The sequence below is a fragment of the Mus musculus genome, chromosome 7, assembly GCF_000001635.26.
Source record: "Mus musculus strain C57BL/6J chromosome 7, GRCm38.p6 C57BL/6J".
NCBI lineage: Eukaryota > Metazoa > Chordata > Mammalia > Rodentia > Muridae > Mus > Mus musculus.
In genome coordinates this window covers 112758875-112772986 of record NC_000073.6, presented here as the reverse complement: position 1 = coordinate 112772986, position 14112 = coordinate 112758875, and the positions used below count along the sequence as shown (strand labels likewise).

The 14112-nt window shown below is 47.3% G+C and overlaps 1 protein-coding gene across 3 annotated transcripts in view; it reads right to left on the bottom strand.

The window, feature by feature from the left end:
* Positions 1–14112, bottom strand: part of Tead1 (TEA domain family member 1) — a 227429-nt gene that overhangs the window by 133798 nt on the left and 79519 nt on the right. For all 3 annotated transcript variants that reach the window (NM_001166584.2, NM_009346.4, NM_001166585.2), the window contains exon 2: positions 13348–13603. In NM_001166584.2, coding sequence (NP_001160056.2) covers positions 13348–13549 — 202 coding nt within the window. In that variant the 5' untranslated portion in view covers positions 13550–13603. The remainder of the gene's footprint in view (positions 1–13347; positions 13604–14112) is intronic.

Below are 14112 nucleotides of genomic sequence, written 5' to 3'. Positions count from 1 at the left end.
TACTTAACCCCAGGCATGCCGCCTCCCCATACCTTTTCCACAACATCTGCTTTAGAGGTATGCAAGTTCTTATCAGGACATCACCATGCCCCCGACCTTATTCAGGAAAGTGGTTATAAAGCTGTCATGGAAGCACCCGTGCCTGGAATAGAACCATTCATCTGGGGACAGCCGCCAGAGCTATCTCAACGCTGCAGTGAGCAGCTCAGGTGATAAAAAGGGCAGGCAAGAGCAAGTCACAGGCAAAACTCAACCTATAAACAGAATAAATGTTACCCGGCACTGGGCTCATCAATGAACACATCCTCCAGAAAACTCTCTTCTTTACGTTGTCTAAGGGTTTCTGTGATGCTTGCAAAAAGAACAATGATCTGCACAAGATTTTCAGGTAATGACTCATAGGAAGGAAGGAAGGAGGGAGGGAGGGAGGGGGAAGGGGGGAGGGAGGAAGGAAGGAAGGGGGAAAGAGGGAGTGGGAGAAAAGAAGGGAAGGGAAGGGGGGAGCTAAGGTTGGGGGGAGGGGAGGAAAAGATGCATTTCTCTCCCCCCTCTGTCCTCCTTTTGAGACAGGGTCTCAGTGTATAGCTCTCACTATCCTAAGACTAGGTAGACAAGGCTAGCCTAGAACTGAAAGACCAACCTGCCTCTGTCCCACAAGTGCTACGAGTGCACTTAAAGGTATACACCCACTATGAGCAAATGTTTGTTTTCAATAAACCTAAAGGCCCAGGCTTCATGGCCATACCTTTCAGTGTGTGTTCTAGAAGGCCAAAGAGACGTGTCACTGAGACAGGGAGAGAAGTTGAAGAAATAACATCCGATGGGCTTCAAAGTATAGATTTGACTTTATTACTTGCCTGAAATGGCAGTGTTTTAGAGGAGGAGGGAAGATAGACTCTTCACAGAGGCATCAGGTCAATGAAACCCATCTGCAATGAACTGTAATCTAATGAGTGATTAGAGTCAAGTGAGACTTTGCAACACACCATAAAGTCCCTGGAGCATTTTCAAACACTAAATGCACCAACTGTGCCCAAAGGTAGGGCACGTAGAAGGGTACTTGCCAGGAATCTGTTACAAAGAATAGCATGGCATCAGAAAAGGCCACTGGCATTTTAAAAAAAAAAAAAAAAAAACAAGACACTTCCCCAAACACCCCCAGAATAAACCAGGTCTACTCTCAAGTGCAGGCTGAACGATGGAGAAAATCCTAGCTCGGCAGAGATCAAATTCAATGTGTCGGCACACAGCCCCTGAGCATCTGAAGAATAGATGTGAGTGTTCCCCAAGCCACCCACACCAGCACTGTGCCATAACTAGGGATATGGCTGGCTGACAGAGCAAGTGGTCGGGCACCTGTTTAACTCTGCACTCACGCTAAGAACGCACTGCTGTCTTCCCCACTCCAGCACAGACCCTGTGAGCCCCTGTGCCCAAGGCTCAGCATCCCAGCCACCCCAAGTGAGAGAAGAGATGCTCACTAATCCTACCCTCCCATGCTAGGACCCTGCTGTGTCTTCCCAAACCGGGACCCTGGGGACACCTTGCCATGGCGCACCCAGGCACCATGCACCCTTTCTATCTGTGCGGTTCTTCACAATTGTCTTTAATGATGGTTCTTACTTGGAGGAAATAAATAAACTTGATATAATTATCTCTTTTCCTCTAATTCCAAAAGTAACATATGTTCACTATTTTTAAAAACCCCATTAATACCAAATCCTATAATAGAAAGGCACACTGCAGCCCCACTCTCCTCCGCAGCCACCGTGAGTGGTTGTAAATGACTCCAGACTGTTTTGTGATCCCACCCACACAATGCATTTGAATGATATCAAAGACAGAACCTTTACTTAGTAATCAACAAAGCATTGCAAGGATTATGTATAAATGGTAATTTACACTTGTTGACAGGTTTCTGTATCAATGGAATGGGGCACAAAAAGATAAACTAGACCACACACTCTCGGGTGAAATACAAGCCATCGCTGTGCAAGGACCTGGGGCTTTAGAAGGGGTTGGCAGAGAAGGGCTATATGACTGACAGCACATACCCTCGTCCTTCAACCTCCTGCCTGCTATGGGGCTTCTCCCCTCTGCCCAACAGTTCCTCCCATCACACGAACAAAGGCCCATAAAAGTCTGCTCTCTACACATTCCACTCAGGAGAGCTCAGACAGATCTCTCCTTAATAGAGCCCAGCCTCCTGATAGAGCCTAGACCAGCTCTGCTGTGTACATGTTCTCACACACAACTGCATTCTCCCCAGACACTGCCAAGAAGTAGGGAGGGATACCCTGGCTTCCTTGCCTCCAGTCTTCTGATGACAACTGGCCCAAGGAGACCTCACAAGTGCTTATAGTCTAGGATGAGACAAAAAGGAAACATGTCTTCTGACCCTAAAGTCCCTTCTGACACTTGATGTTTTTTATTGGGTCTATGCTATCGAAACCTATCAAGTTCTACTCATAGCCAAGGGGTCACCTGAAGTCCCCCAGAAAGGATACTCAGGTATTATATTCACAAATGCACACTGTACTTCCAGAAGGAAGCAGTTAGCCACAGAAACCCAACACAGATCACTGATGGCCCCCGATGTTCTTTCTTGTCTCTATGGCTACGGCCTACAATCACATGTCCAGTGGCGTGGCCGTACCAGTGAATTCAGAAGCCTGCGATCCTAACCCCGCTTCCATACCCAACAGGCCTCTAACAGTCTCCACCTGTCATGACTGGCCCCTCCAGTTTCTCCAATTCTCCATCGCCACTACCACACACACTATTTCCCACCCTGGTGTAAGGCTATAGGTAGACCCAAGATGCAACCATGCTAATGGCCTCTCCTGAAAGAAATAGCTCTTCACCATATTACACAGAATTTAATTCAAAACAGACTGCACAATGTGGTTTGAAACACGACCCTTTCAGAATAACAGAACAGAGAAACTCTTGGCTAGGCCCTGGGCATGACAGGCAGAAAGCAAAGCTCACCCCACAGACAGTGTGAAAATTAAGCCTCTACATTTTTGTTTAAAGTTTTACTCAACTGAGCATGGTGGCACACACATAGAGTCTCAGCATGTGGGAGGTAGAGGCAAAGAATCAGGAGTTCAAGGCCAGCCTCAGGACAGATCCTGTCTCAAAAGAACACCCCACTCAAGTTTCACTCACCTGGAAGTTCTGGTTTGCTTGGTTTGGTGTTTACCCCTCCCACCCCAATGTAAAAAAGACAGCAACAAAGCTACAATATGGAAAAAACTACTTGTACACCACGAGTCCCACAAGGCCCTGTCTCTAGAAGATTCTCTAAATGTCCAGTTAGAAGATTGAAAAAACACCTGAAGTGATGTCACCCCCCCAGGAGCATTCATAACCCAAATGAACACAGGAAAAGGCAGTCAACTTTAGTGGTCACTAAGGGAATGCAAATTAGGAACACAGGCGCTCCTGACGGCAGGGCACACCTTTAACCCCACACACTTTCAATCCCAGCACTTGTGAGGAGGCAGAGATAAGCGAACCTGAGTTCTCAGCTCATGGCCAGACCGGTCTAGACAGTGAGTGCCGAACAACCAGAGCTACACCGAGCACTCCTGTCTTGAAATAAAAGATACAGAACAAAATGGTGGTGAGGGATGCACAGAATGTAGATGAGAACGTGCAACAGTGCAGCCATCCTGGGAAACAGCAGAGGAGTTCCAGGTCTCCTCCCCAGGTAGTTTATCCTTCAGAAAGAAATCTGTGGGCCCCCAATGGAGGAGCTAGAGAAAGCACCCAAGGAGCTGAAGGGGTCTGCAACCCTATAGGTGGAACAACAATATGAACTAACCAGTACCCCCAGAGCTTGTGTCTCTAGCTGCATATATAGCAGAGGATGGCCTAGTCGGCCATCATTGGGAAGAGAGGCTCCTTGGTCTTGCAAACTTTATATGCCCCAGTTCAGGGGAACGCCAGGGCCAAGAAGTGTGAGTGGTTGGGTTGGGGAGCAGGGGGAGGGGGGAGTTTATAGGGGACTTTCGGGATAGCATTTGAAATGTAAATGAAGAAAATATCTAATAAAAAATTGGAAAAAGTTAAAAAAAAAAAGGAAAAGAAAAGAAAAGAAATCTGCCCCACAGGCTCTAATAAAACCCCCAAACTCATGTTCACAGAGGAGTGGAGGTGGTAAAAGGCTAGTCAACCGAGATGCCCTTCAACATATCTTTAACCATTTGAACTTAAGATGGGGAGATGGTTCCGTGGCTAAGAATGATGCTATGTAAGCATGAGGACCTGAGTTCAAATCCCAGAACCCGTGTAAAAATTAAGGCACAGCAGCATACACACCTGCTGACTGTGGTGCAGTGTACAGAGATAAGAAGGTCTCTAGGGCTTGCTATTTGTAAGGCTAGATCTAGGTTCATCAAGGGGACACAGTCTTAAGGGGATAAAGCAGAGAGCGATTAAAAAAAATAAAAGATGCCTGATGTTACCTGGCTTTCAAATGTGTGTACATATGTACACACACCCACACGTACATGCATATCACACCACATACACAAACACACAAAGGTTAAATGATCTGTTGTTCACATATACCAGGGGAAGCTTCTTAATAATAAAAGGGTATAAACTATTGATCTGAACATATAGCTGGATCAGCTTCAGTTTGTAACTAAATGGTGCTCAGCAGAAAAAATACTACTGTCAAAAGACTATATAGCACATGTCTAATTCCACTAATTTAAAAAAAATGGTAACATCTAAGAAAAGGAGGGCAGATTGGTGGTTGCCAGAAGACAGAGATGGGTAAGGAAAGGGTAGGATAGAACATAGCACGGTCAATAAGGAGCAACCCAGGGTCCCTTGTGGTGCTGGAACTACACTGCACTCTGACTGACAGAACAGGAAAGACACTGACTACAACCTAACGAGCCTAAACGCATGTGCACAGGAATGCACCCCTATGTGCATGCACGCACACACTGTTGGAGAAGCTGAGTGAGCTGAATGGGCTACACTGATGTAACATCCTGGCTGTGTTATCACAACTGTACAAAATCTAACCACTGGGGGAAATGGGCAAAGTGCACACAAAGGAACCCGTTGTGCACTATTTCTTACAATTGCATGAATCTATAATTATCTCAATAAAATTTTCAATAGAGAAAGTACTAGCCTCCAACTTCCCTTGGGCCCTTCATGGTTTGGCCAGCAATTCTGCTCTGCCTGTCCAGGCCCCATTCTCCCAGAGTTGTAATAGGCCCGCTCCACTTCTCCAGAGCTTATGGGCCAGCTTAGCCATGTGGCCTAATCACTGTCATCCCTCAAGCCCTCTCCTGCGTTGCGCCTGGAAACAGAAGCAACTCTACCCTCTAAAGTCTCTTCTGGCCATCGTTCCATCAAAAATGCCATTAATTTACAAACCTCTCGTCCAGCTCACCATGTGGCCAAACCTGTCCCTGCCCTCAAAGTTAAGTCTTCTCTTAACTTGACAGCCACCCAAGGTATCTTATCTCTTTCCACCTATGTTCCTCACTGCATTTCAAAGCCTGAGCCATGATCAAGTGTCTGGCGGGTAAAGAGAGACTGAATGGCGAAATCAACTCTGTTAGAAACATGAGGTCAGGAGCCACTGTGTTCCTCTGGATCTTTTTTTTTTTTTAAGATTTATTTATTTATTATATGTAAGTACACTGTAGCTGTCTTCAGATGCACCAGAAGAGGGAATCAGATCTTGTTACGGATGGTTGTGAGCCACCATGTGGTTGCTGGGATTTGAACTCAGGACCTTCTGAAGAGCAGTCAGGTGCTCTTACCTGCTGAGCCATCTCACCAGCCCCTCCTCTTGCAAAACTAAAATGCTATCCAGCCCTACGGTTCTCAAACCTCAATGACCACGCAACACACCCAAGTGCTCAGAGCAAGGACAGAGACTCTTTAAGCTCTTGCCCCATCCCTCCCCTTCCCCGCTCAGCTCCTCAAATCAGGTAGAGGAACCATGGACCTATTCCTCTGTTTCTAAAATGGGGGGGAGGGGGAGGCAACATTGGAGTTGGGGTGTAGTTCTGCAGAGTACTCATACAGCATGCACAAGGTCTAGGTTCAACTCCAGCACTGGACACTGGGCATATCCAGTCATGTAATCCCAGCACTAGAGAAGCAAAGGCAGGGGGAACAGAAGTTTAAGGTCATGTTTCCGAGCTACATAGTAAGTTCAGGCCAAATCAGACCCGATCAGAAAGACAGAAAGGAAACTGGGAAGGAGGGAACCCATAGGAAGCAATCTGTTTTCTCTCCCCATAGCTCTAGACATTTTATTTAAAACCTACGCCAGGAGCCTGCAAGGTAACTCAGCAGGTAAAGGCGCTTGCCCTTCCAAGCCCGATAGACCCACATGGTGGAAGGGACGAGCGGACGGCCACAGTTAGCCTGAGCTCTCTACACGTGTGTGTACAATACAATACAAATGTAACATTTAATCCACACCAGTTTTGACCTTGCTAAACAGCTAACCTGGGAACATAAGCGGCTGCCACCACTGCTCCAGTATGAGGGCTTACTTCTCAGCAGCAGGCATCCTGGCCTGAGCTCTAAGTCCCCAACTCCCCGCAGGGCAAGCCCCACTGACAGATACCTGGGACAACCATATGATGCAAGGCACCTCCTTCCCACCCTCTCCCAAACCTGCCTCTCCTGTCTCCACTCCCCATCTCATTTCATAGTCCACCTACCTCCCCATCACCCAGGAAGACAACCCCAGCATAAACCTATTCTTTCACAAGCCACTTCCAGTCAGCCAGTTCTATGGGTTCCACCTTGAAAACATAAACAAACCATCCCCAAGCCACATTCAGCACCAAAGCCAGGGCAAGACTGCAAGAGCCACTGAACTCATCTTTGTCTGCCGTGTTGGCGTCATACACACGGACTAAGCCATGTTACCTGTCCTGAAACACTGCAGAGGTTTTCACTCAGAATGAGTGCCAGCCATCTTGGTATGGTGTGTGTGCCCTCCACCACACAGTACCAAGCTACATGGCAGCGTTTGTAGCAGGTGCCCAACTGGCACACTCATTTTCCTGCTGAATCATGCTATTTCAAAGTAAGGAACCCACCCCTTCATCCCACCATTCTGAATTAAGGCTCCACAAGTCATGTGAAGTCTCCTGTCGACGTCTACAGATGAACAAGGCTAATTTGTGTGAAGTTATCGGCTATAACCCTGCGACTATCTAGAAATATGCCTTCACCATCTCTGGCCAGGAAGAGGTCTATAATCCAAAGAAAATCATTAAGTGATTCTTTCCCCAAAATTCAGAGTGAGAGCAGGTAATTGCCTGTCTCTCATTCTCACTTGCTAACTCACCTACTCTCAAATGGAAATTCCCCATCATTTTCTCTCCCCCCCCCCCCCAACTGGTGTATCTCTAGAACAAAATATACTTCCACTGCATGCTTAGTTGTAATTGACCAGCCTGGTTGTAAATGTCTATTTCACAGCTTCTTTGCTGGGTGACCTTGAAAAAAATAACTTGACCTTGCTAGTGACCTCAAGCTTCCTCAGCTGCAAAATGGAGAGGCCTAGAGTTTGTCATTGGCTTGTTAGGAGGACTAAGCAAGACAACACCATTCTAAGGCAATTCAAACAGGTCATCCATTTTCCTTACTCCCCATGTTTCTCCACTCATGGTCAGAGCACACTGCCGTCCTCAGTGACATCTACATCTGAGTCTGCTGGATCCTGGTTGTCCATTGTCACGGCAAAGACATTAAGAAGTAGAAGAACTTGAGAATGACTTAGCTTTTTCTTTATCCTTTTCTTCCCTCATCACTTCCTAAGCCACACACATTGGAAATAAATTTCCGCATGCCTGCCCCCAACCCCCCCCCATTACTTCCCAATCATAATACTGATGACACCAGCTAGTCTCACAGGAACCAAGCTGGGTCAAAATCCCCTATTACTCATCTAGAACTCACCCTGGCTCCCTCCCCTTGTGTCCCTATTCAAATCAGAATGCCTCCCTAATACTTCGATGAAGAATTGCCAACACTAGCTGCAAAACAAAACAAAACAAATAAAACAAACAAAAAACAACAGGAGCTCCTCTGCCCTCATATATGCAACAAAATAAGCAAATGTTTTTTTCTTCTCTTCCCCTTTCCCAGCATTTCTTCCCATGGAAGAAGTTCTCAGAGCATAAGCATCAAGCATTGAAGATACTTACTTCAGTGTGTCTGACCCTACAACAAGACTACAGGAAACAGAGAGTCCCGGTTTCCTGCTTGTTCCACGGTAAAGCTCTGTGTTTAGTCTAACCAATCAGCATGAAACAGCAGGTCAAAAAAAAAAGGTCAAAGATTCCATACGATGCCCAAATGAAGAACTAGCAAGAGTTATGTTCAACTCAGGCCTGGAGAGCCACTTTCCAGTGACCAGTGACTAGTTTACTGGAGTCATTTATATGCAAGGGACTCTGGGAGCTCCACAGACTCAGTCTTCTTCATCCCAAAAATGAACCACGAGAGTTGTTTTCCTGTGGAAGCACAGACAGCCCTGTTTCTCCTTAAATGGTTCTCAGGGCTGGGCAGCACCTGGGGTCTAACAGCATCCTCCCCCTGCCACCAAGACGTTTGATTGGCACATAGTTGTGTGCCCTCTCCTGCTGATATCCCGACTCACTAAGCAAGTCCCTTCCTCTTGAACACCAACCAGGCCAGCAGGCAATCCCATAGCATGTGTGTGACTGGCAAGGCATAGGTCAGGAATGGGGTAGAGGCACACATACATCTTCCCTGACTTCCTGAACTAGCTTGCTCTCCAGGACTGACCAGTAGTAGGTCTAGCATCCCAACAAGAAACAATGCCCCCCTCCCCCAGTAGATCACTTAACAGAATCCTTGGTCTTGCATACATGAAATCCTGGGCTCAATCCCCAGCACCACAGGAAAAATTAACCAAACACAACTGGAGGTAGGGTACCCTGCTTGCCACCCAGCTCTTCTCAAGAAGAAGGGTACAGGCATCTGGGCTCAGGAGAAGCCACTGCCTACCAATGGCTGTGCCCAGTCAGCCTGCAGCGACCTAGGACACTAGAACCTTCCAGACGTCTTTCTGGCCAGCACTAGGGCCAGCCTTGTGATCTGGACCCTCCCTGCTGTGCTCTCTTCCTGCCAGCAGCAGGCCAGGTGTCCTGGACTTTGGTAGCCAAGAACAGGCTTCAAAAGGCTAAGTGGAAGGTGACCATCTTCAAAGCGTCCTCAGACTTCCCAGAAATCTTTGGCAGGCAGCCCTGACCTCAGGTCAGTGGCCAGCAAGTGAACTTGTGACAGCTCTGTGAGGGCAGGGACATGACTGTGTCTGTCTGGTCCCCAGCTCTCATCCTGGCAATCCCAAGCATGAGGCTGGCATACAGCTTGGCGCTCAACAGTGATTTGCTGGGTTGATGTGCAATGGCCTCTACCAAGGAAGGACAGAAAGCACAGTGGGGGTGGCCCTGGCTTTGGAGTTAGACAGACCTAGACCTTCACCTTCCAGCCATCTTATTCTCAGACTTATGCTGTCCCTCTCATCCAACCCCTTTACCATAGCACCTCAGAGAGCTCTCGGGAATGTCAGCTGCATATAACATACAGAGCCTTTAGTCAGCAAAGGCAGACACACTCCTGCTTTGTTCTCAGTTCACAAACACTTACTTAGCACCCAACTGTATGCAAGATGCTATTCAAACACAGTGGGCAACCCCACATAATAATGACTTCAGTTAATTTTTGTGACAATCCTCTGAAGTTGGGTCTATTTAGCACCCTCCTTTGCGCTTCAGGCTTTGAAACACAAGAGAACTAAGGCAACTTGCCCAAAGCCTGAGACCTAAAAGTGCCAGGCCAGGATTCATATTAATTACACAGTCTAAACTGCTAAGTGCTGCACCTGTCTGCCTCTAGGGCACACAATCACTGCAAACTGGTTTCTGTCCCAACTCTTGAAGGATTCCAAGGACATGTGACCACACTGCCAGACTGTGTCTTCAGTTACAGAGGGAACAGACGCAGGTATTCCCATAGATCACAGTTTGGGTTATTTTTGTTTGTTTGGGGGTAAAGTCTTGTTTTCAGCTGTGGTGTACTCCCCTAAAATCCAGCTTCAGAAAAGCATGCTCCTTAAACACTTCCCTCCCATCCCTCCTCCCTCTCTACCTCCCAGAAAAAGAAACACACAGCTATGCAAAAATGGGCTAAGGAATGAAAGAGGAAAGAGGAAGGCCTGTGCATCTTAAGAGCAAAGTCAGAGGCAGCAGCCAAGAGCAAGCATTGTACATCAGGGAACACAGAAAATGTCCAGGCACACAGAGGCAGGCAGGCGGACGGCTACACAGTCTCAGCTGCCCAACGTCCAAGGTAACAGAAAATTAAGCCATTTCTCTTCCAAGGGACAAAAGCTTATCATAAACAACTCTCCGTTTACTCTCCTGCCAACCATGATGAAAATCTCATTACCAAAATAAATCACTTGACCTTGCCTCTTCCAGTGTTTCGAGACTAGTGACAACCCAGAGAACTCAGAAATGCTCAGAGATGGAGGAATGAAATCCTCAAGGAAGACTCGCCAGGTGTTTCACTGGGCTATGACTTTGACTGACTTCACAGAGAATCCATTTTCAAAGGTCTTAGAGAAAAGGGATGCTCTCGGGGACCGCTGACTACTGGTCGAACATTAAGATTCGTTTATGTGCTAGCAAAAGCTTGATCACGAAGGGTGACCCTGGCCTTACATGGGCTCACATGACTCTGTCTCCGACTGGCTGAGGTAGCACTAAGGAGAGTCAACTTTCTCTGACAAAGTTAAAGCAGATCCCCTAAAGGGAGGCCCAGTCTCCAATTCAACTAGCCCAGGAACTACCACACTTCCCTCCAAGATAGCCTGAGGCATTCTATCTTATGCCACAAGACAGGGAGCCAAGGGGAGTGCTTCCTCCCTGGACAGATGGAGATACTGCAAGGCCAATGCAGAAAACCCATCTCTTCCTGATCAGGGGACAAAACCATGCAGGTTGTGTACTCTCTGGCCCTGTGAAACCCACAACCATACTAGACTCTTCCTCCCTAGTGAGGAAAAACGGTTGCCTCATTTTAAATCTGGCTGGCCACCAACAGACAGTAATCGGATAGTGTTAACTTAAGGAGAAAGACACCCATACTCAAAAACAGATACAACTGGGAAGTACTGGGAACTGAGTTACCCTCGTCCTAGACACATATCCCACAGCCAACACCAAACTTACCAATATCTAATCACCCTGCTGAATTCCACCCCTCAAAACCACAATATCCTAGATGGCAAGTCTCCAAGGACCTGTTGTCCTCATTTATTTGATCATCTTTCCCAGGAGCCCAAAACTACATTAACACCAAGCACAAATGTGATCAGGTTAATAGCTGATAGAATAACTCCAATCTGAAGCTTCCATGGATTCAGTTCTCAGCAAGAGATCTTAAAAATCATTTTCACATAAAAAGTTTACAATTGAGTTATAGGCAAAGTGGGCAACTATTTACAAAGGAAAATCTCAATGGAGGGGGAAAAAACATTTTCAAAGGCACGATCTCATTAGATAGCTTAGGCTGGCTCTAATTCTCACTCTCCTTCTGCCTTAGACTCCTGAGTGTTGTTGGGATTATAGATGTACACCACCAAATGTCTTACGCCATTAATTTAGATTAAAACAACCTGTGAGCAAAGAAGTGGGAGCTTCACAATGCAACATCCCAAAGCTATGCTTCAAGGGAAAGCTGAGGAAGGAGAAGCCGGGGAAGAAAGGACGGACGCAGGATCCACCCACAGCAGCTGAGCAACCGGTTTCGGCCCGACTTCACTACCCTAGATAAAAAGAGGATTCTCTGGCTATAGCAGAAACTCACAAGAGCATAAAACAAATGCCACAAGTTTGGGTTCTCACTCCCGAGTGCATGACAGGCTGAGAGGCTCAGTGCCACAGAAAGCAAAAGTGTCTTTGTTTCCATTACATCATCCGTGGTGAAGGGGGAGGGCAGGCAGGGCACAGCTGGTGGCAGCTGTGCTACCATCTGCTCTCCTCTCAGAAGTCTTTGCTGGTCTGAGCACAGCCTCCTTGGGCTCCTGACAGAGACACGCGGGGTTAAAGGTACAACACCCTATTACAGAAATAGTGGGAATTACTGAGAAATAAATCACTCCTCTGTTGAGTTAAGAGCCTCGGGTAGTGGATGAGCCAGTGTTGGTGGAATTTATGCTGGCTGCATCTCTTTAGACTTGGTGACAACACAAACTCTGTCAACTCAGTTAGACAAGCACTATGTACAAGTGACCACCTGCCACCTACTTTCCTAAAGGTAGATAGCCAAAAAACCCGCAAGTCTGCATGCAGCTGGGAGCATTCTGGAAAGAGAATGTCCCCAACCTGTGGAGGGAAGCTTCACACCAGCTAGGGTGGGGACATTCGCTGTCAGCAACCAGAGCCATTTGGAAAGCTGGGCCTGCCTTCCTTGCCTCATGCAGCTTTCCCCAGAACCTACTCAGAGGACAGTCATAGAGGAAGGGGAAGCTGGGAGCTGGGAGCTGGGCACATGAATTGGGGCTGGGGAAAAACAGATGGGACAGGACAGGACACACAACAACGTCTTAACTAGCCATTCAGCTGCAAGTTAGAAGCAAGAATGGAAACAGGCCAATCAAACCTGTGTGTGTTTTATCTGGCCAGTACAGGGCTGATCCTGAAGTGGGGGATTTCAGAATTTTTAGAGGGACATAATGTTGAGGCAGGGTCTCATTAAGTCCAGGTTGGCCAGAATTCTCTATGTAGACCTTGAACTTCTGGTCAACCTAGCTCCACTTCCTGAGTGCTGGGATTACAGGGGAGCACTACTGGGATTACAGGGGAGCACTGCCATGCCCTGTTTCCCAAGGCTGTAGATTAAACCTAGAGGTCTGTGCTGCCAGGAACAACCACATCCCCAGCCAATAAAAAAAGAATAGATTTCAAATACAAATCTAAAGCACAAGATCTTCCTGCAAGGGTGGGAAGGACTCAAGGGACTCGGTCCCACTCGACGCCAGCTATGTGGAGCCGAATGACTGAAGAATTTGTTCCCTCCTGCACGTATGCCACCGTGGCACGTGAACCTTGAGAGCATCTGCCAGAAGGCCTGTCAAGCATGAAGAGAAAACCCCCAAGGGATGGTATCCCAGGATCCTCCTCTGTAGTGGAGCCCTGGTCCCTGGGATAGCCAAATGTCATTCTACAAAGAGCAACCAGGCTGGCTTCGGAGAACATCCCCTCCCACTGCAGCAGGCTGGAGGCCCTGAAAGGAATGTTCCAGGCCACTTACCATACATTTTGCCTTCGTCTGATAAGATGATTTTTCTCCTCCCACACGGCGGATAGATAGCCAGGGCCTCCTGGAAACTCTGCTCAATATCAGGACTCCAGACGCCCTCCGCGTCGTTGTCAATCGGCTTATCTGCCGAGTCGCTCATCCTTTCCATGTTTTCGGCAGGGCTCTCGCTGCCGCTCCAGCTGCTGGGCTCAATTTTGGCGGTTGGGTTTTCCAAGCCGAAGCCTGGAGCCTTTTCAAGAAAACAAACCTAAAAGAGAAATCATAAAACCATGTAAGGCTAGGGGTGCCATCAATATACTGCTTCTACAAGCTGCATAGTAAGCTCACAGGTCATCAACAGTGTTACGTGGACAATAATTCCTGGAGGAGAATATGGAATTCTGAGATCCCAAGATGATTTTGTCCTCCTTGTGTCATGTTAAGTACCCTACAAAAACATTAATGGCCGACTGAAGCTGGGTCATCTTCCTGGATAAGAGAAAATTCTCACCAATGATGGCACTCACTCAGAACTAACTACCCATCATGTGAAAACCTATTGTTAAGTGCCCACACCTTACAAAAAAAAGTCTGCGCTCATGGGTAGCCAAGTCCCCATAGCAGAACAAGTTTATAAGAAAATAAAAGATGTCAAACTCACTCTAGAAATTGACAACTTAAGTGAAATGCTAAGCCATCTCAATAAAGGCCATCAAGATGCAGTAGTGGGAGACAGAAGAGATGAGGGCACTCTAGTGCTGCAGACCTTGTCCTACT